The sequence below is a fragment of the Adelges cooleyi genome, unplaced genomic scaffold (assembly GCF_023614345.1).
Source record: "Adelges cooleyi isolate 19-005CV unplaced genomic scaffold, UGA_ACOO_1.1 ACOO_flye_CR_arks_rails_tigmint_CR_PRNA_248, whole genome shotgun sequence".
In the NCBI taxonomy this organism is placed as follows: domain Eukaryota; kingdom Metazoa; phylum Arthropoda; class Insecta; order Hemiptera; family Adelgidae; genus Adelges; species Adelges cooleyi.
Genome location: NW_026095913.1, coordinates 2,386,059 through 2,408,330, shown reverse-complemented (window position 1 = coordinate 2,408,330; position 22,272 = coordinate 2,386,059). Strand labels below are relative to the sequence as shown.

Below are 22,272 nucleotides of genomic sequence, written 5' to 3'. Positions count from 1 at the left end.
TACCCAATTTTTTTTTTTCATAGTAATGAACAAAATGGCGGGGTAGCCCATTGAAAAACTTTTAAAAAAAATTCTTCATCTATGACTAAGGACCACCCTAATGCAGACCTTTGAGCTGTACATCCAACGGTGACGAATAGCCGTTTCCGGCCGATGGGTCTTATCTGTCGATCTGTCTAATCGCGCTCATCCTTGTATACCTCCTCCAAAATCCAGACACGTCGGTAAATAATTACTACAGATAGTGCATTCCAATACAACGAGCGATATCGCAATCACATCTTAATGCGGTACAATATTATGGCATTGCTGCGTTTGCAGGAGATTAAAAAATCTGTAACTGTCGATAACAATTAATAGTTATTTATAAATACAATGTCTTTTTAGTAGTAACAGTAATCATTGTGCGCGACAATACTCTATAATCATAGTAAAATATAAAGTGCGTGTATAAACCTGTATTCTTGAGAAAAACTTTGATTTAGGTTGTTTTTGTTTATATAAGTAGTACAATAAATTGTACGACGTACTTCATCGTGTGTTGAATATACTTATTACTATTATGAAACGGTCTATATTAAGTTCCAAACAAGTAACAACAATCACATTTTACCGGACACGCAATTAAAACACAAATTTACTAATTATGTTGTTATTCTTTTTTATGTCAAGCAAAATTTGTACTTTTTTTAAACAACAATTTTAATGATTGCCCAATTTTGGGAATTTTTTTTATTATTTAGCTGGAAAACGATATTAATGTTGTAATGTTTATAGTTTGGTAAATTATTGTGTACCTATATTTACATCGAATTTTAATTTTAAAAAAATGGTAGTTTTCAGTTCTTTAAATTATTTTAATGCGTTTTTTTCGAAATATAATATGGTTTCAGAACAATATTAATTAAATAACAATTCGATAGTATAATTCTGGTAGTGCGCTTAAAATTATACTTATAAATTTATAGTTGTTATGTTATTACAAATAAAATATATATATATCAACAACTTTTCAAGGCAACTAAAAGTAACTATTTATAATATATTAATATGTTATAGCATATACTCATAAGTACTATTTTAAGCGAGTTGACCATATACCAATTTTATAAAATATATTACAAATGTAAACATTTTCCTTTGAAATATTTCTCGATAAACATGTATTATTCTATGTATTGAGTGTGATTATAAAATAAAAATTATCTTAAAAAGTAGTTGCTCGTATTACATTTATTTGTTAGTATATTTTTCAACTAGAAAATCATTTGAATTTCTTGTGAAATTATTCGTCGTAAATGAATAAAAGTACAATCAAAGATGTATAAAAAAATCTGCATAACCGTATTAATAATAATTAGACAGAAAATACCAATTAATTAATCCAGCTAATATATGTATATCAGTCGATTATCATCAATAAAAATAAATTAGAGAATATCCATTGATGGTGGTCACCAAAATAAGATAAACTATTAAATATTATATTTTTAAGTTCTATTGTTAACAACTGACTTTGTAAAAGAATGTTCGGTCCAAATTAGAATAATTTAAGAATGGTCTTCACTTGATAAAATATTTAGTTATTATTATTTAATAATGAAAACTCTTAATAAAAACCAATAATTCGTATGAAGTTAACATTTTCATAGTCATCATACCATTACATAATTGGACGAAAAATTATGTTGTATAAAGACTAAAAATTTCTGGTAAGGACAATTCAAATGATTTTGATGATACTTCCAAGTCGAGTATAAGACAAAGTAAACTATTTATATACGAAAGTAGTATTTTTCGGCTTCACTAAAATTAATAATAATACCACCACTCTTTTTGACATTCAGTGATTTTAGTAAATTATTAGATTATTACTATAAAAAAAAAACTTACATTTTTTTTTTAAATACATTGAGAATGTTATATAAACTGTGTATGGCTAAAAAACATGTTTCAAAACTTTCATTATGTAAATATTTATTGTATATACTTTTTCAGTGTACACAGATGACAACTTGAAACTTAGATAAAAATAGATTTAGCAATTTCAGTAAACCTAGTATCAAATATAAAGTTATATGAAAGTTATTGGAATTGTTTATGACGACGCTACCCACCCGTAATTTATAAATACATTTTTACAATTGAGAGAAGAGCTTTATCTACGGGGTAGCCTTTTTAGTTTATTGATAACTTACTTAAGCACAATCAAAATTACTCATTACTTTTACCTTTTTAATTTGTTTATAAAAAAATTATAAGTATAGAATCAAAAACCCATGCTACCCCATGGATAATGTTCTTCTTTGTACATTGTGAAAATTTGGTAAATTTACTGTTAATACTGGCCACTCACATACATGTCCCGCGCAAAGCAGTTTTGATGGGAAAAAAATTGTAATTTATCTTAGACTGTGATAGTCTGACAAAAAAAAATGGCAAACAACAAAGTATCCTCATTACCATATTGTAATAAGTATACATTATATAGTTCAAAATCGTAATTAAGATTTTTCGAAAAATTGCCTATACTTTACTCCTTAGAAATGGCTTGAGTAGCGTCCTCTTAAGGGGATTGCATGCGGTCTGTTTTTTTTTTTTTGACGTTTTGGACCATCCTAAGTAGTCAAAATGTTTTCAAGCTCTTTGGTCTAAAATAAACCAAAGTGGCTTTTACACATAGAAAAAGTTGTTTAAATTAAAAATAGTACCTTGAAGCTTAATATACAATTTAATCGGTAAATTAATTTACATGGTCGAAATTGATTAAAACCGATTGTTTCAAATTTTGCCTTTACAAAACTCCTTAAAATAATGCTAAGTAGTTCACACTAAGATAGCTTTTAGACAAAATAATTATTTCATTCAGCGAGATAAACTATTCAATACTTGGCAGGGAAAGTGTTACTATGTATTATTAGGACATACACTGTAAATATTTAAAAAAAAAAAACTTATTTAAATAACACATATTTCTTGTTTATACAAGGAAAATAAAATTTGTACACCAACTGGAAGAAGTATCATCCAAAACATTTTTAAAACCAAGTTAATAGAATTTTCATATGTTGTTTACATACGTCAGAAAAAAAATTACAATCACAGATACTCGGTTGCATTTTCTTCACGAACAAAAATATAAAATACTCGATAATGTCCTTTCCAAGGGTTCGATAGTTTAAGCATTTCCTATTTTGATGTTTTATTGTGATTTCGAAGGAGAAACACATAATTCTTACAATACAACGGGCACATATGTATATTTTAAATAAATACATTTTCTTTGTTTAGTACATAAATATTAACATACTATAACAATATAAAACTTTGTATACATTTCTGTTTTTAACATGAAAAGTTTGAAAGGTAATTGTTTAAAGAAAAAAAAAAAATATATATATATAAAGTGTGAACACGTATTACGGTTTACGCTGTTGTCAGGATAAACAAAATATATTTATATAATATGTTACAATACTTATTTTGTTTTCTAGAAGAAAAAAAAACAAAATAAATTAAAACTTATGGCATCTCAGAGTGACGTAACGCGTGCGCACACATGTGTAACGGATATTTTTTTTTTAAATTATCAACAAGAATAATTTATAAAAAAAAAAAAAACTAAAATTATTATCTCCGGTACGCGAGCGTATTTATAATAATCGAAATATAATATTATAATAATAACTAAAAATAAAATACAAACTATACAATAAGAATAAATAAGATGAAAGCAACCATATTACATAATATATATTATTGAAAACGGTAAAAATTATTTGATGAGGAAAACTAAGAAAATACAAATGATTATTTACCTACTGAACAACATAATATCATTTACAAGAGAAAAACTTTAAATGGTTTTTGAAAATCGTTCAATACATTCTTATCGACGTATGTATATAAATAAAAAAATAATTTATTCGGTGTACAAAAATATGTTGTGCGTTGAGCATTAATTTGGAGTGTTCAAAAAATAGATAATATTATCTTATAATCTGTAGTACAATAATTTATCAATTTTGGGTCATTTTGAAATAATCATTATTATTCTTTAATTATAAATCTTAAATCAAAGACATTCGGTCCTTTAATACACAACTCTTTTATATGTAACTAGTCAAAATATTTAAATTGTTCTAAAGGCGAAAAATAAACAAGTAAAACATAAAAAAAAACAGCTTTCCTTTTCATCACTAAATTATTAGAAAGAAGAAAAATAATGTTTATCTATTTAATTTGTTTTAAATAATAAAATCTAGGCAAGAAAATATTCTATTAAAAGCCTATTGATAGTAGATAAATAAATTCTAATCTAAATAATAAATACTTATCTAAGAGTAATACACAGAAAAAAAAGGTACAGGAAAAATCATTTTGTATTTTTTTTTTTTTTTAAATTAATTTTTATTTTGTTAATACGCGCGGACGGACACGGGAACAGTATGTGACTAGCAGATGATTCGATAAAAGAATTTGAAACTCGAATATGATATTCATCATTCGGTTAAAATATTCACGCTGTTATTATCCTTTTTTTCTTTTTAAAGTTAAAATATAATGAAAGCGTTTACAGATCTGATTCTCCGTACAAGGCGGTCGAGAAGGACATGTAGTCCAACGCGCCCGGTATAGCGTTCACACCCTTGTAAGGCGCCATTCGTTGTATGCAGTATTCGGCTTGGTCCGGCGGTAGTTCTCGTCGCAACTCATCAGACAGAATATAAGGCTGTGTGAAAACGGAAAAAAATGTGGATTCAAATATATACATATAAAAACATGTAGTAATAAACAACATACCTTGTCTCCGGCCAGAATGCGGAAGGAGTCGATCACTTGTTCCGCGGTGTCCGTATCGGTGGATTCTCTAGTCATAAAGTCTAAGAAAGCGTCGAAATGTACGTAACCAGTGCTGTTGGGGTCGACGACAGCCAAAATGCGTTGGAAGTCGATTTCACCCTGTAAGAAGAATAAAAAAATGTGTTAAAAAAAAATAATTCAACAATAATTTGGCCAAAAATGTGACGATGTACCTGTCTATCTTTTCCAATACTGTAACCGATCGATACCAGACACGACTTGAATTCTTCAGGACTTAATCGGCCAGTGCGGTTCTTATCGAAATGGTTGAAACTAGCTCTGAATTCGTTGAGTTGTTCTTGGGTAATGCCTTTGGAGTCTCGTGTCAGTATTTGATTTTCCACTTCGTTGACATTTCGATTGATGGACGTAAGCAATTGTTCCCAACCGACGCGTAAAGTTTCCATTGTGTATTGTGTGTATCTGTAAATAATGCATTAACATTTCTCGAGACGTTAACTTATGAGTTGCCGTCATTTGGACCTCACCTGTTCTCAAAGATCATTCCTTCTTGTACGGCTTGATGGATTTTCTCCAATTCTTCGATGTGAGGTTTGTATCCAAACACATTGTGTTCGTATTGTTTAAGTTGGTGCAGCTGATCTTCCAGTGAGCCTTGCAAGCCCATACCGATTGCCGTCACAGCGTCCATCTGCCTCTCGATCCACGGACCCACTTGGTTTGCCTTCTCCGCAAATTGGCGGCGCAACATCTCATTGTCTAAGAGTAAAAGTTAATCAATAAATTAAAAATATAACAATGCGATTTTAAAGAATAGAACTTACTTTGTTGTTTTCTGAGCTCGGCTTGTAGGGTCGTGTCTCTTTGGGGAACCAGATGTTTTACGTCTGACCATTTTTTGTGCATTTCCTATTACAAAGACATAATATGACAATTATAAAACAAATAAAGTACACATGACATATTGTCTACTATTACATACAGTAGCTGTCAATGTAGTATACGGGTTTTGTAAACCGCCGGGTATTTGGTATTTTTGTACGGTCGATTCGACGTCTTTAACTAAACCGATTATAGAGTTGTATTCTTTGTCAGCATCTGCCAATGTAGCTTTGAACTGTCCGTGAGCATCGATTAGGCCTTGGATCTCCTCGACTGTGTGAACGATGAACATGTCGACCAAATCTTCACGAGTTCCATCCAACCAGTTGTTGAAGGGCTAAAATGAGATGATAATATTGAAATATATTGTATATTCTTGCCTGGATTTCACTCGGGGGTTGGAAACAAATTTAAGATAAAACCACCAATGGTAATGTGTACTTATAAAAGTTTTATACCAAAACCTAAATGGGATGTGCGAAATTTTAAACAAAATTAACGTGGTAATTTAAATCATAGATATGTTTAGCAAACCAAATAATTTTTGATTTTAAATAAATGTTTATTTATCGTTTAAATAATAGATCATTTAAAAAAATGTATTATTAATAACTTTAATTAATTTCATTTAAATACATTTTCATTTTACTTTTTCCAACAATCTGTTAATTTAAATAAGTTTTTAAATACACATATACTTTATTTTGTTGTTTCAACTTATATTTAAATAATAATATTATAATTAAATACTAATACTCGAAGTGCCTTTCTAGAATGTCGACCAGTTGGACTTCAATATCACATTTGTTTTTGATATTTTTCTTTTTTAGTTAATAAAGAAAAAAAATAATTTTAAAATCTTAAACATTCTTTTTTACTAAAATTAAAGGATTCATTAAAATAAAATCTCTTTGACAAGACAATTGTTTAAGTTTTCTTATTTCTTCAATCTTATAAATAATTTACATCAGAATTTGTATTAAACGACACTGATTTTTTTTAGAAAACGTTTATAATGAAGATTCTGATGTAGAAACTACTGAAGCTCATTTCTTTTTTGTTTGAGAAAATTGCCTATACAGTGCAATGCCTATAGCATGTTACCTTTTATAGTGAAAAAACAAATAATACAATGTAATACAAGTAGTGAAATAACCTGGAAGGTTCAGTAATCGAATATTATGTTGTGTATTTTATTATACTTTTCGTTTGTTTTAAAAGAGTCAAAATATATTGTACATGTACAGGGTGTTCCAACTAACGTAGGACACTCATTTTCTCGGAAAAAATGAATATTTTGAGAATTTGTTTTTCCCGTTCTAGGTACATATTTTACTACATTTTTCAATATTTTGAAATTTTCCACCAATCTTTATAAGCCTAAAAGGGGGATTTTTGATTTTTTTAAATGGCAACATATGTTAACGTTTGAATTTTTTATTTTCATTTATCTGTTCATTAGCTATGACTTTGGAAAAATACTACATTTCCTGGAGCACACAACACAAAAACTTTTTTTTTTAAATCATTATTAAATGTTACATTATTGTAGTCAGAACTATTAACACGTTGACTGCCACGCCTATTTCAATGTGTTATCCATTGACGCCACAATATTTTTTTACAACTTTAAACTTTATTTCTATTATTAGACCCCTCATGGCCCACTTAAAAATTCTACTGAGGGGCAAAAATGACCCTCATGGCAGTCAACGTGTTAAAAACGATTTGGTCAAAATCTGATGCAAAAAAAAATTATTATTTAAGAAGATATTAGGATATTTAGAATAGCCGCGTGACGACATTGGGCCGAGCTCGCCATAGTTGCCTATGTTACACGTGTAAAGACTAAAGTAGCTCGCTTTACACAATGATTTACTAACCTATACATTTGTAAGTAGAAACGTCAAACCAATAACATTTTTCTTAGAATTAAACGTTCTTTTAAATTAAAAAAACTTATTCTTTGTGTTTTGTGCTCCTTTAATAATTATCATATTTCTTCGGTTATCAAAAACCAGTAGCACATAAAATTCATAATTATGTTCGTATTGTGTAATTAAAAACATGTTGCCATTTAGAAAAACCATAAATCCCCTATTTGGCTTATAAGGATTGGTGATAAAAATTTCCAAAATATTGAAAAATGTAGTCAAATATGTACCTAGAAGTAAAGGAAAAAAAATTCTCAAAATATTTATATTTTCCGAGAAAATGAGTGTCTTACGTTAGTTGGATCACCCTATATAATGTATTAAGAAAAATTATAAGTTTTATTTTGCATTTAATAAGGAAATTAGATTTATTTTATTCATGTAGGCAGTAGCTAACAGTTCCTACTCCTGGACTATTACTGTGTTATCCTAGTTAATCAGCCGATACTCTTGTACTTACAGCTGCTCTTTTGGCGAATTCCAAATGGAGAATATCGATTTTCTCCAATATTTTTTCGGCGTCATCCAAGTCAGTTCTGCGTTTCTGCGTTAAGCTGCCCAAACGGTCCCATTGATCGCAAATCCGCTGGCAACGTATGTTCACACTGGTACTATCATGGTATTCTAAGGTACTGAAAAATAACAAAAACACAACTTTTGTAATAAAGTTATTAAAAAAATATGTGATTTATGTAAATACTTCAATTCGTGCGCAATAGCGGCAATCTGTTCGACGCGGTCTTGATGGGCAGCCAAATCGCTTTCAAACGCCTCGTGTTTCTTCTTCAACGCTTTAAGGTCGTTCAATTTACATTGTCTGAAGTCTGAGCTCTGTAACATTTCCTCTTTGCCATGAGTCCAGTCCTCATGAGTGTCGGCCTTGGCCTTGAACTTTTGAGCCAAATGTTCCAAACGTTCCAACCGCATCATTTCGGATAGTAGCCAATCTTCAAAAGATTTCTCCGATTGTTCCAATCCCTTCCAAGCGTTAGCTATGTCCTAAAAAACACACACACATAATAAGTACACCAACAGACTGAAATGTGTGTGTGTGTGCTACGCTTGGCTTTGTCAACTTCGAACACTTACAGACACCATTTTGCCCTCAGTGGGCATGTAAGCGGGTCGGTTGGACAGGCGCAACTTGGTTTGCAGAGTGTTGAAGTTGGTCTCTAACTTGGCTTTCTGTTCGACGCGAGGTGGCTTGTGCTTGCGTCTGTATGTGCGGTACTCCTCAAGTCTCTTCTGCACTCCGGATAATGAGTTGTCAGTCTGTCGGCTTTGCAACCACGGCAACGTGCGGCGGATCCATTCTAACAACTAAAGTACAACACAATATGGTTCAATAATTATAATACAAATGAATACACGTCAATAATAACGCGTTGAGGGGACCGGATTAAATTAAGTCTCGTTTAAGAGGATTGTAAGGGGCCGTGTTTTAAGGAGTTTTATATAGGCAAAATTTAAGAAAAAGGGAGGTTTAAGGGCCTCTACACTAGCATTTATTGAGGCGCATTGTATAGGCAATTTTTCAATAATATTAGGCTAATGTTTAAACAAATATATATTACCATAGGAAAGAAGAATCTATTTTGATATTCAATTTTTTATAACACAGTAGGATCTTTTTTTGTACAAAAACATATGTTTCTACTTCAAACGTACTGTTCCTAAGAATAATTTGATTTAAGCTTTAAAAAAAATATTTGAATTCTTCTTAACATTTCCAAGGCATCGATTGTGGCACAATTTTAAAATTATAGTTAATTATTAATTATTTTAATTAAAAATATGCAATTTGTATCTTTTTTAAGCTGATGTCATTAATTGATGAAAATATTATGAAGAATTAAAATTTTTTTTCAAAACTTAAATCGGAGTATTTTTAGGAACATACGATGTGTAGTTTTCGACCAAAAATATGCAGGTGTAGAGGCCCCTTAATAAATTTCGACCATGTAAATTAATTTACAGATTAATTTGTATAAGCTTCAAGGTATTATTTTTAACTTATTCAATTTTGTCAATGAGTTAACTCTTTTTTGTAGTATTTTAGACTTAAAGGCCAGACAAAATTATGCTTACTAAGGATAGCCTGATCTTAAATCTGTAAAAAAATTCGTTCTTTGACTACCTTACCAGGTTATGTAGGAAACAAGTTTTTTATATGAAAAAATTCAAAAATCCGTTTCCTACATAACTTATGTAATGTAGTCAAAGAACTTGTATCTCTTTACAGAATTGAAATCAGACCATTCTAAATTCCCAAGTAGTCAAAATTTTGCTATGCATTTTGGTCTAAACCAGAACGCTTTTAATCCCCTTAAGTTTTTATCGAAGTTTAAACAGATAAATGTCAATGACCGTCACAACATGACTTTTGATTGTCGACATCATTATAAAGGCCTGTCCATGGCTTAAATATACAAGGTTATTGCATATCCCCACTTTATTATATTATCAATTCATAAAATGGCAGTGTAAGGGTACATAATTTGTTTTTTGATAATATATAAATAATACCTTTATAAAAAAAATAAATTTGATTGGCTAACCTTTGCGCTGCCATTTTATTATTATCGTTGAAAATTTCGATGAAGAAGGGGTAGCAATGCAATAACCTGGTATATTTAAAACATGGGCCCGTCCTTAATCTATGTGCCTTGGCAACGTGGTCCCCCTTGCACTTCTTAGTACGGTCTTGCACATTGTAGGGTACACTTACATCGCTAGCCAGACGCTCGTATTCTTCCATCAAACGTTCGTTTTCTTGGTTCACTTTGAGCACTTTGCAAATTCGGTTGGCTGCTGTCTCCGCCTAGTACACACAAAGGAAAAGTAGTAAACTTTTTTTTTATATATAAATGTTCAACAAGCAATTATTATAAATGAAACGCAATTAGTCACACGTTAAGCTGACGTTTCAATGGCATTTACCTTCTGGGCTCCAGAAAAACAATGGTAATATGAAGACACGTAGGTCATTATGGCCCTTTCGTCTGGCATTGCCGTATTCGTCATATCTAACAACAATGTTAACAAACAAACATGCACATGGTTAAGTTGATAAGGAAAAGCATTCAAACTTTCTTAGAGTACTGATTAGTAGTGATTGGGTTTATGTTACATAACAAAAATCAATTGCAAGACTCAGTTGATCGCATTTTTTCTGTCGTTGAACTAACATAAACAGAGGGACTTGGTAAATAATATTATTATGGTCTCACCAAAATCAGATTTAGTGTCCCCAATTATTTTCAATTTTTCAATCACAACTACAAAACATTCGACATTATTATTTCAATATCTACAAAGCATTTAAATGTGTTTCTCAAGGAAAATATGATAATATATTTAGTTTGATATTTAGAAAATAAATTATGAATTAATCTTGAGCTTATAATAAGATAGTAAGGCTGGTATTATTCTTATAATTTTATATCTAGATGAAACAATAAAAATAAAAATAAGTATCTGTTATTTTATCATATGATATTCGTCAACACAATAATTTATTTATTATTTATAAGTTATAACTCTTTGTTTTTATTTGTTATATTTAACTATTACTTATTTGAACGATTAGATAACAAGTTTTAATTTATAACTAAAAAACTAAATAAAATAATTTTATTTTATTTTCAAATAATAATTTATTTTATTTTCAAATAAAATAATTTTATTTTTATTTTCAAATAAAATAATTTTATTTTTATTTTCAAATAAAATACTAAACATTTTTTTTGATAAATACATTATTTGTCAAATTGTCAATTATTTATTACCTTGTTTAAAATGTGCCCAACTCTGATTGCTAGTTTATATTTTTCCGGTTATCAATAAAAAAAACATTCTCTTTTTATTAGTTATACTTATTTTAAGTATAATTTTAGCATATAGTTATAGTACAAAGAATTAATTCTTAGGTTTTTTGAGAAAAAATAAATTAAATTTTTCCTTGCCTTTTTAACTAAGTATTATCTAAAATAGTTTTGTGTCAAAACCATGATTTAATAAAGAATTTAGACAAATGTTCAAAAATAGTATGACAATTATTGTTGTACAAATATTTACAGTGTTAAAAACGCTCCTAAAACTGTACTAAAAAAGAAGTAGTAATTTTCATAGAGATGAAATATTGTCTATATTATACCGGTTAATAAACTGACTATATTATATTCTAACTATTGTATATTCTGTGCGAGATGGAATTTATAGTAGTATATCATATTAGTGTACGTTGAATTTGAGAAAAAAAAACTACAAAACATGGGATTAGGAAATTAATAAAATAATATTTAAAACGATATTAGATTATAATACATTGTGTTTGATTGTTATTCCTAGTCTAGACGAAAGACACGGAAGTCAATCTTAGACAGGTGAGATTTTTTTTACACAAAAAACAAAACCAAATGATTATTTTCAAGACAAACACACGCTTGTGAAACACGCAAATCACTTAGTTACCTGATGAGCGCCTTGGAAAGCGTGGTAATAACACGACACGTAGGTCATGACCGCGCGTTCGTCGGGTTTCGGCGTGTTTATCATGTCTATACAAATCAACGGTATCATTTATGGTTTAATCCTAACATTTTCTTTGTAGAATGTATACAAAATTGTATTATACTCTAACACTTGGTTGCATTGTCCAACCCTACCTACTAAATACACCGGTTGTCATCAACGATCGACTACGATTCTCATTCAAGTATTTCAGCCTTTACGTCCTCCCAACGGTTCGTACAAGTAGTGTCCATGACTCTCCTTACAATATGAAGTATCGGGTTAGATTAGGTTATAATGGGAGAAGTACCCATTTAATACCGGTGTTGGTACGGGAAACTTGCAAGTTGGGTTTCTATATAGACTATAGGGATCTCCGGGCTGTGGTTTTAAAACACAAAGTTGTTTTGTTAATGATGAGGCTAACATTTTTGTAAATATTTCATAGCTATACGTATCAACATTTATTGATTTACAGCATTTTATTTCTACAGAACGATTGTTTTAGCTAAAGAACAAGTTTAAAACAAAATCTCGTCAACCTAACCAAACCTACCCAACCGTATTTACTATTTAACCTAAGCTAACCCAACCTAATTAATAGATTTGCAGATTTCTACATGTCACGGACTCCTTCTCATTTCCCAGCTCCCATTTGGGCATCCCGTGGGAAATAATCTAATCCAACTCTCAGTATACCGAATGTTTCCGAGATTTCTAAAATATCCAAACGGGAATATCCTTTAAATCTTCCGGTGTTGTGAGTAAAGCCTTATCACTCGAAAGTCAACACAAATTTCTGGTGTACACTTGCGAAAACAGGGTGTCTCGTGTTGTGATGGTCTTTATTATCATCATACTAGAATCCGGCACGACGAGAATCGCAGTCGATTGTTGTTGTTTTTACCTTCGGGGTCCAACATGCGCGGTATGTCCAAGTACTTTTCGGCCACGTCGAACGCTGTGTTCAGATTCTGCAGAGGATTGTCCTTGGACAGTTTGTGGTAGTCGATGAGATCGGGACGGTGCCGGTGGATGAGCGCGCAGAAAGCCAAACCGTCTTTGAAGCTAATTAAAACAAATGGCGAGTTATTAAATCGACGTCGAATAAAAACCAAAATATGGCGACCGGTCCAAACCTGAGATGGAAGTTTTGCACGTTGACGTTCTTGTACGGGGCCGTCTTGCGTTGACACCAAAGCAACAGACCTTCTTTGGCGGTCATCTCTTCCACGGATATGTCTTGGATGGCGAACCTCAGAATGATCGTCCATATCATGCCCAGAGTCATTTTTAAATTTCCATCGACGATTTCTAAAAACACAACATGTTTGTTAGTACTTAACCGGCTTAAACAGAAATACCTATAGGCATAGGTATTAACGAGATAGGAGCGAAGCTATTTGTAAGTTTGGGATGGCAAACGGGGAAAAAAACCTAAAGAAAAAAACCATGGGAAATATTATAAGTAAAATTAAAACAAAGAGCTTATCATAAAGCTACGCATTCTTAATTATTTTCCGGTATAATCCACAGCGTTTTTTTTACAATATTATACTGCAAATATATTCCTTTGGTTGTTGTTGTACTGTTATATCTTAATTAGATACATCGTGACACAGAAAGTTAAAAAAAAAATTGTCCATTGTTATAGAGATGGGTGTGTACGACACCTGGGGTATTTTTTTTAAGCGATTATCACAAGGTTAGGTGCAATAATAATTTACCCAAATTAATAATTTTAATAAATGTAATACTGACCAGCTCTACTAACTAACCTAACAACTCCGAATCAAAAATGCAAACAAGCCAACTACTTAAAATTACACATAGACTAATACATTTATACTTCTTTTATTTATTTGTTAATATAGTTAAATTGTCAAAAAATTGTTCTGATTTTCCTCATCACACAACACCCTCGTCGCCTATTTCCACCTGATCTAACCACACGATTGCAATGTAGAGAAAAGTGTTACCTTCGGCACCGATGGACACCAGTTTGACTCCCTTGCTGGCGATGAAGTCTAGTGCTTTGTTGACGTTGGCGATTTTGTGGAAGCGCATTTTGCCCCTGTCGGGTTTCGGCAAGGTCTCGCCGGATATAACTTCTAGCAGCAACATGAGCTTAAGACCATTACGAAAATCTTCCTCGATATTTTCAATGGCCGTGCCCGCTTTGCGCAGGTGAGAGTTGCACCAGGCCGTAAACGTCTGAAAAAACGGTAAACGTACAAAAATTAATTAATTAAATAATACTTCATTTTTACTTTAGTCTGCTATAATAAATGGCCTACGAGTGAGTATGACAGAGAACAGAATACGGAAGGTTTGATTTAAGCGTTTAGGATCCGTAGTACAGAGAAACGGTGGCTTTAAGTATGAAATTGTACACATGATTAAACGCGGAAGCGACGGGAGATTTGTATTATAAAATAAGGAATGATTCAGAGACTTGGTGATGCTGATCCGCATGCACCGGCAAATTCAAAGGCTGCGGATCAAACGATTTTGTCAAAGTCCCATTCAAAAGAGAGAGCCATGACCGGTCCGAACGACTGTAGGCTATCATTGCCATTGCAGTTATTAATCGAAAAAACTACAGCGACTACTGTGTGAAAACAAAAAACAGAACGAGGCCCCGGTTTAGATTGAGAGTATGACAATAGTGTATATATATATATATATAATATACACATAACGTTTATAGCGGTAGCGTAATTGATTTATTTGCACACGATAAATTGTAAATAATTACGCATTTCATTAGTGTTTTTTCTCCAATTTTGTATTACAGCGAAAATTCACAAAAAAAACCTACACACGTCAGGGAAAGTGGAAGAGGAAAGCCTAGTCATAAGTTTAAACGTGTACAAAAAAAAAAAAAAAAACAAAACAACAATGTTGACGATAATTTCGAATTCGTTTACGACACGAATCTAAATCGCACAACACAAATGTTTTTACACTATAACAGCCTCTAAATTTGTTAGCTAAATATCGACATGTAAATTATTTTCACGTCTTTCACCGCTTTTTTAAGCGGATTAATCGTCAGAATTGACATCATGAAAATAATGTATTAGTCCATCACCAATATAATATATTCATTAATATATTATACAGGTTTAAGCAGATTACAATTTCTACGGATTATCGACTATTTTTATCTTTCCGTCGGAACTTTCCCCTTCAGATTACATTTAAAAAGAAAATAATATCACCAAAAAACGCATCACACATCTGGACATATTATTATTATTATTATCAAAGTAATATTTTTTTGTTGACTGTAAAAGTCATAGTATAATGTCATTCGAGCCGAGTGAAACAAGAATAAAAAAAATATATTTTAAGAAAGTATATGTATATATATATTTTATTAATAAAACTTAACGTCTACACAGAATGAATACTCAGTATGTGTAAACAAATGGAAATCCGAATAGCTTAGTGTCCATAAAGATGGGTATCAAATGAAAGAAACAGTTTTTAATTTTATGAAAACAAAATATAACTGAAAACCCTAAACCAAAAGCTAAATTGTTAAAATACCAATAATTAATAATAATAATAGTTTAATTTTCACAATTCCGTAAGCTTTGTTGTGCACTAGGCCATTTTGTAAAGATTTTTATTTTAAAATAGCTAAATCAATATTTTTTTTGGTAAAAAATCTAGATTTACAAAAAAAAAGAGATTTTAATAATTATAAATCTAAAAAAAAGACAATATTAATAAACTGCAATGACTGTACGAACAAAATTATTATCACACAATACTTTAAAACAAATGATTAAATTGAACTATTCATTTTTTACTTATTATTAAGAATTCTATTTAAATTATACTTAAATTAAGTATTTTAAAGGGCTTTTATAAAGTTTCCTTTTCAAATTAACTTATATTATTCTACTTTACTTTTATTTTATAAAGAAAAGCATACTTCTATCGTATCTATCATAGTTTTTTTGTTAAAAGAAAATATACTCATCGTGCGGGGAAAAAAATGTAGTTTATAATACTTAAATAAATCTTTTATATATCCTATTCTATCTCAACATTAATTAATTTAAAACTTCAATGACTTTCTCAGTGTCTAATAATGGGACGTCCATTTAAAAAAAAAATGAGTAAAAATCTAAATGAAAAATCTTTGTATCTTTTTTAACCTTATAGTTGTGAGAAGTCTACGCAGATTTGTATGGAGAAATTAAACGTATATAATATAATATAGGTTAAACAAGACAAATAGGACCATGTCCAGAACCATTAATAATAAACAAATGTATAAAACAACAATAATGGTCAGGTTCTTTCCACAATTGGTCACGGACCGCTTTGTGGTTGATGTGTGCGTTTTTTTTTTACATAGGACAATTATTTGACGGTGGCTCACCCACAGAATGGCCTGTGCAATAGTGTATATTATTATGATAAAAACAATAATAACTCAATTTATATGTTATTGTTTACTTAAAATGCTTACCTGATTGGACAATGCAAAACCGTTTTTTTCTTATTGAAAATAGCTAGGCACCTACCTATATTAATACTAATGATATATTTTCACAAATAGATTTCAATTTAGACCTATTACTACTACTACAAGGACAATAAAAAAACGTTTTACACTAAACGCCAACGCTGCGTTTTTTTGGCAGTTTTTCGAGTTGGTACCCCAAGAGAGTCGGTAAATCAGTATAGATTTAGACCACTTGTACAATGTACAGGCATGACTAATATTGACCGAGTATTGATCAATCAGAATTACGGTCGGTCCACAAAATAGAATTTGGAAAAATTCCTAGTCGGACAAACGGGCACGATAGCGTGCCGTAACTTTTGCCTAATGTTGCGTGCACATTGTATGTATATATTATTTATTAATGTAAGGCAAATAATACATTATGTGTGTCTTTCTGTCGGCGGCGCTACGAACTACCACTTGTTCAGTCTATTTTTAAAAAATTATTTCTGCACGAGTTTGTCGTTAATAATAACTCACAACGCGGCCCGAAGTTGGCTCTCGGTAATAGAATAACCAGCTTCATGTTATTATCAATTATTAATTTAGACTCGATAAAATAGGTATCTACTTTTGGGCACAGATTGCAGAACTGCACTCTGTAAGTATTGCGAAGTATAACGAATTTCGTAATAATAACCCGTCCAAATAAAAAATGGAAACGTGAACGCGGTACACGATTTAAAGAATTATTCGCACAATTCCAATACAACAACAGCCGTAGTATCAATCAAATTTTGTTGGATTTTTTTTTTTTTGCTTGTTTTAACAGTAAGACATATATCCTGGAAGATGTTTTCTCTTTCTATTTTCCATCAGATAAATACAGTAAACACATTTTGGCCAACATGTGTTAATTACGCCATCGAATATGCGTCACAATAATTAAAATTCAATAGTTATGATATTTACATTTACATATTTGTGTAGTAGAGTGAAAAGAGATTATTTTTCATTTTCAAGTTAGATCTTGAACGACTTGGGTGTAGTGTAATTTGTTTTTTTAATTTTTGTGAAATAACGTTATTTAATTTTTTTTATTTAGCTCCTTTCACATAAAAACGCGATTCATAAGTATTGTCTAATAACTATAATAAATGTATATTGTTACCGCAGCGTTTAAACAATATAACGTAGAATATTTCCGCCGCACCGTGTTCCACCCCATTCCGCTTGGTCGTAGTTTGGAATTCCTCGTTGTAACCTTCACCATACATTAATATAAGTGTATATGTGTATAATATAATACCTACTTGCACCATATAATAATATATGTATATATACTTTTTTTACACATTATTTGCTCATGGTCAAATATTGACAATATTTTGTGCACTAATTCGCACAGTTAATGTTCCAACGATGAAGGAAATATTTTATATATATATATATATATATATATATATAGTTTTTTTTATACCACATGGACGGAAATTAAAAACACGTATCGTTTAATTCGTATCGACTGTGCTAATATTAATGCACTGAGTAATGCAATTATATATGGTGGGAACTGGAAATAGAGTATCAGCTGTAAACTCTCAAATCGCTACTAATGGCTTGTTATGTACATTGTTTTATGAAGCGAGCAACAATTTCGCGAAAAAATAATTACTAAATGGCGCACTAAAAAATCAATAGTCCCTATTTGGGAGGTACTAGCAGTTGCTTAGCACTCATGACTTTCGTATAAGCCCCCCTTCCAATTGTTCAGCTAAATTCACTTAAGCTGTTGTCTTTAACCACTTTTTTAGTTTAAGGTAAATATATATTTGCGGGACAGGTCGATGCTTAAAAAAAAAACGTATACATGTAAAATATATATTGTGTATTAATAACAATAATGGAAAAACGCTAAAAGCGAATTTGAAAAGCATGAGCGACGTTGTGCTAAAAATCAACACTGTCGACTATCGGCGGCAATGTTACACGTTAACTGCAAGGCAACGAAGGATGTTTAGAACAATGAAAACAAATTATTATTATGGCATTCAATTATAATTATTTTAACACTAACAGAATAGGCTACTGTAGCTAATAATGAGGTCTGTGGCGTGTGCGAATTAAACGATTATCGTACAACGCGTGACGTATGCGAGTGTTTTGTCGTTAATAGGTTTTATGTACTAAATATTACCTAAGTCCGAGATCTAAACTCATTAAATCTTAATCGCATGGGAAAGACAAAGAGTTTAAAATCAAGACATCCCATCGAAATCCAAAATTATTTGGTATAATCACCAAACGACGCAGCAAGTCGTAATCGACTGCTATTTCGGTGGACGATCATAATCAGTTAGTCCAATTTGAAAAAAAATGATACTTGAACAGTTTTTTTTTTCAGAGTACAATTAAAATCTCGTTTTTGCTCATATTGGACTCAACTTTTTGTGACCGGCCATTAAAGATATTTAAAAAAAATGTTAGTTAAATAGGGATAACTATCAACCTGATCAGTGTTCATCTAATGTGAATCATGATTATTTATACGATCCTTATATCAATAATGATAATATATACCTAATTCATCATCAACCAATTTCCCAATAGATTTATTAAAATAATTATTTCTTTATTAAAAAAAAAAAAACTCTTGGTAGCCACTGACTATAACATATACTTCTTTCAGACGTATATTTGTATTTTCTATGTTTTTTTTTTTGTTGAAAATATATATTATTTCCTATTGTATAAACGTTAGCGCCAAGTCTTTTAAGAATATATTCTTTTTTTCCCTTCTAAAATCAGCCGTTATCGTCTAATTGAATACAGGTGTAACTACAATAATTGTTTAGACAACAACAATGTAGGTACTTCATATAAATTAGTCGGTTAATGTTTTTGTCGATGGGAAACCGACGTGCTTTGTGGGCGTCCGTGCGATAATGTATTCGGAATAGATACAACAATATCATATTGTGTGAACTCCGAAGACGGTGGAAGTGCATCTATGCAGGTCTATCGTTAATGAAAATCACCTGCGCTGGCACGGATTTAGTCTTGCCCAGATATCATCATGTGAAAAGACCGAAGGAGGAAAAAAACCGTTCCGCGTGGACGGCGGGAGGTCTTTCCTATAACGTGAATCGCGTAGGCCAAAACATTATTATGAAACGCGCACAACGCATTCACAGGATACACAGACAAAGCCTTGATAAATGCGACGGATTCTGTTTTTTTAGATCATTGATCACGGTCGCAAAATTCCAACAGTTGACACCACTATTGCGCACAATGTTAGTACACAAATTACGCGCAATTATTTTCAATTACACTACTTTGGATACTACACCTATTAGATTTTAGGCAAAACAAAAAATATATAAACATTCTTAATCTTTACACTTAAACAAATATTGACATTTCAACAATTGATTTTTGATTTTAGGATTTACACGCACATTTGATACATTATACAGAGTGACTTAACACGACTTCAGTATGTCTACATACTGGAAATCTAAAACAACGAGTATGATTTTTAACCGAATACCAACACCGGCGAAAGTGAAACATTTACTCGTTGCCTATATATATTACATTATCAATAATGTTATATTTTAAATAATTTTTATTTCAAAGATTTATAGTTATTTACTGGCGAAAAAATTACATTACCATAGTTTTACGGTCGAGTAACTGTTCTTTTTTTTTAAATCATTTTTTAACGACAGCCCGTTCAATTAGATAAGCCAAATCGTTATCGAGTGCGCCTATTGTGCGTGAAGCACGATTGACTGCGTTAAGCTATTTAGTAGATATTATAAACTATAATATAGTAAAAGTTGTACGAGATAATTACTAGCGACAACTATACAGAATATACTTTAATAACAACATGATAGCTAAATATGATTTGAGAAAGGGGAAAGGTGGAGTGGTAATGTCGTGAGCCTTCGAACCTTGTCCGTGACCGATTACCGTATAATCACAACTCGGAACACAAAGTGTACATTAATTATCGAAGAACTCAACTAAATGTCTTGTGGTCACTCCGGTAAAACAAAAATAGAGGGTTTATAGATTCTTATACCAGCCGGAGAACGATGGGATCGTTATGATATTTTCTATGAAATAAATCTAAACTATCCGGATCAACCGAACTGAACATTTTTTTTTTTTTAACCTAACCTAATCAACACTAATGTTATACTCGCCTTTGGGAAACGCCTATACTTTCGAACGTGGAACGCCTATCGGTTAATGTTGTACAACTTTATGGCTTCTCCATTCTTCGACCGTTGTTTATAAATTATAAGTATGAAACTATGGAAGCAAATATATATATATAGAATAATAATTATTATTTTCGTTTAACGAACTATGTATGCGACTAAATACCAAAAGAAATGTGTCGACCGCTATCACACAATGTCGTGAGGTCGACTGTCGACGCCGACGCTAATGGCCCAACGCGTTTCGAATTCATATTTTATTATATGTATAAAGATGAGAATTCTAGCTATGCTCGATTTTTTTTTTATCACAAGACCCGTTATTAAAAAAAAAAAAGCTACGCGGAGATTCCCGTTTAATGAGGATAAGTTTTTTCCTGGTTATTTACAATTATACCCGCGTAATCATGGTCTATTATTGCGCGTTATAACGTTCACGGGCGACTACGATTAATATTGTATTATTACATTTAATTTCGTATCGAGCTAATAGAAAGTAATGAAGTATACATAATAACGGTCAGATGCGCACACGGATTGATACGAGATGCGTAAAACATTAGTCGAATAGGCGAGGAGGGGGGGAGGGCTTGAGATACTGAAAACTTTGAAAGCCTTAAGTTGGCGCTGTTAAAAATTAATAATAGGATTTTATTTTATTAGCGAGATATTTGTCGAATTCGATGAATTCAATAATCTTAACTTACACTGTTTTAAATATACCCAGACCCCCCTAAATTTAGAAAAATAAAATCACAACTTTATTTAATAAATCAATATTAAGATTGTTAAATACAAACGAGATATCAAATTGTAGAAATAAGGATTCCATAAATTCCGTATAGTTATGATCACCTGACGAAAAACACTGTCCAAATATTAATTTAATGATACATAATATCATAGTTAACTCTCAGTTTTTTATTTAATTTTTTTTTTAACACGGTAGAATGAACACTACCCATAAGAACGCATTGAAAACATAATTTTAATTTTACGCGCCTGAACAATTTTATAAGAACTGATTATTGATGAGAGAGGCTCTTCTCACTACAAACAACGATTATTTGAGAAAAAAATTAGCAGTGAAAATAATGATATCGACTCGACAACTTTTTATTATTATTATATTAAACACACCAAATACGGAATATCTAAACACCATAAAAAAATATATAATTTGATAGTAGAATTTAGCCACCACTGGGCACACGCATAGTACTGCGGTACGATATTGTTCATATGAAAAAATTATACCGTCACACCACATTGACAAAACGGAACAATTAAATGTTGTCTAATTGCGCAAAAATGCGATAAAAATTTGTCGACGTGAGCAACACACCACTATAGTCGCTCGACAGGTAAACCCAAATATATGTTAGTAGGTACATAAATGTGTATATAATATATCACT

General features: G+C 31.2%; 1 protein-coding gene across 2 annotated transcripts in view; it reads right to left on the bottom strand.

Moving 5' to 3' along the window:
* Positions 1-2,783: 2,783 nt before the first annotated feature.
* Positions 2,784-22,272, bottom strand: part of LOC126837412 (alpha-actinin, sarcomeric) — a 38,352-nt gene continuing 18,863 nt past the window's right edge. Inside the window, exons 2-15 of one of the 2 annotated variants that reach the window (XM_050571323.1) lie at positions 14,132-14,366; positions 13,292-13,466; positions 13,060-13,220; positions 12,114-12,199; positions 10,369-10,461; positions 8,730-8,960; positions 8,341-8,639; positions 8,101-8,272; positions 5,807-6,043; positions 5,649-5,733; positions 5,352-5,583; positions 5,037-5,286; positions 4,804-4,962; positions 2,784-4,732 (exon numbers count right to left, since the gene is read on the bottom strand). In XM_050571323.1, the coding sequence (XP_050427280.1) occupies positions 4,574-4,732; positions 4,804-4,962; positions 5,037-5,286; positions 5,352-5,583; positions 5,649-5,733; positions 5,807-6,043; positions 8,101-8,272; positions 8,341-8,639; positions 8,730-8,960; positions 10,369-10,461; positions 12,114-12,199; positions 13,060-13,220; positions 13,292-13,466; positions 14,132-14,366 (2,574 nt within the window). In that variant the 3' untranslated portion in view covers positions 2,784-4,573. Of the gene's footprint in view, positions 4,733-4,803; positions 4,963-5,036; positions 5,287-5,351; positions 5,584-5,648; positions 5,734-5,806; positions 6,044-8,100; positions 8,273-8,340; positions 8,640-8,729; positions 8,961-10,368; positions 10,462-10,580; positions 10,667-12,113; positions 12,200-13,059; positions 13,221-13,291; positions 13,467-14,131; positions 14,367-22,272 lie in introns of both variants that reach the window. The other variant, XM_050571324.1, reaches the window with a different exon arrangement.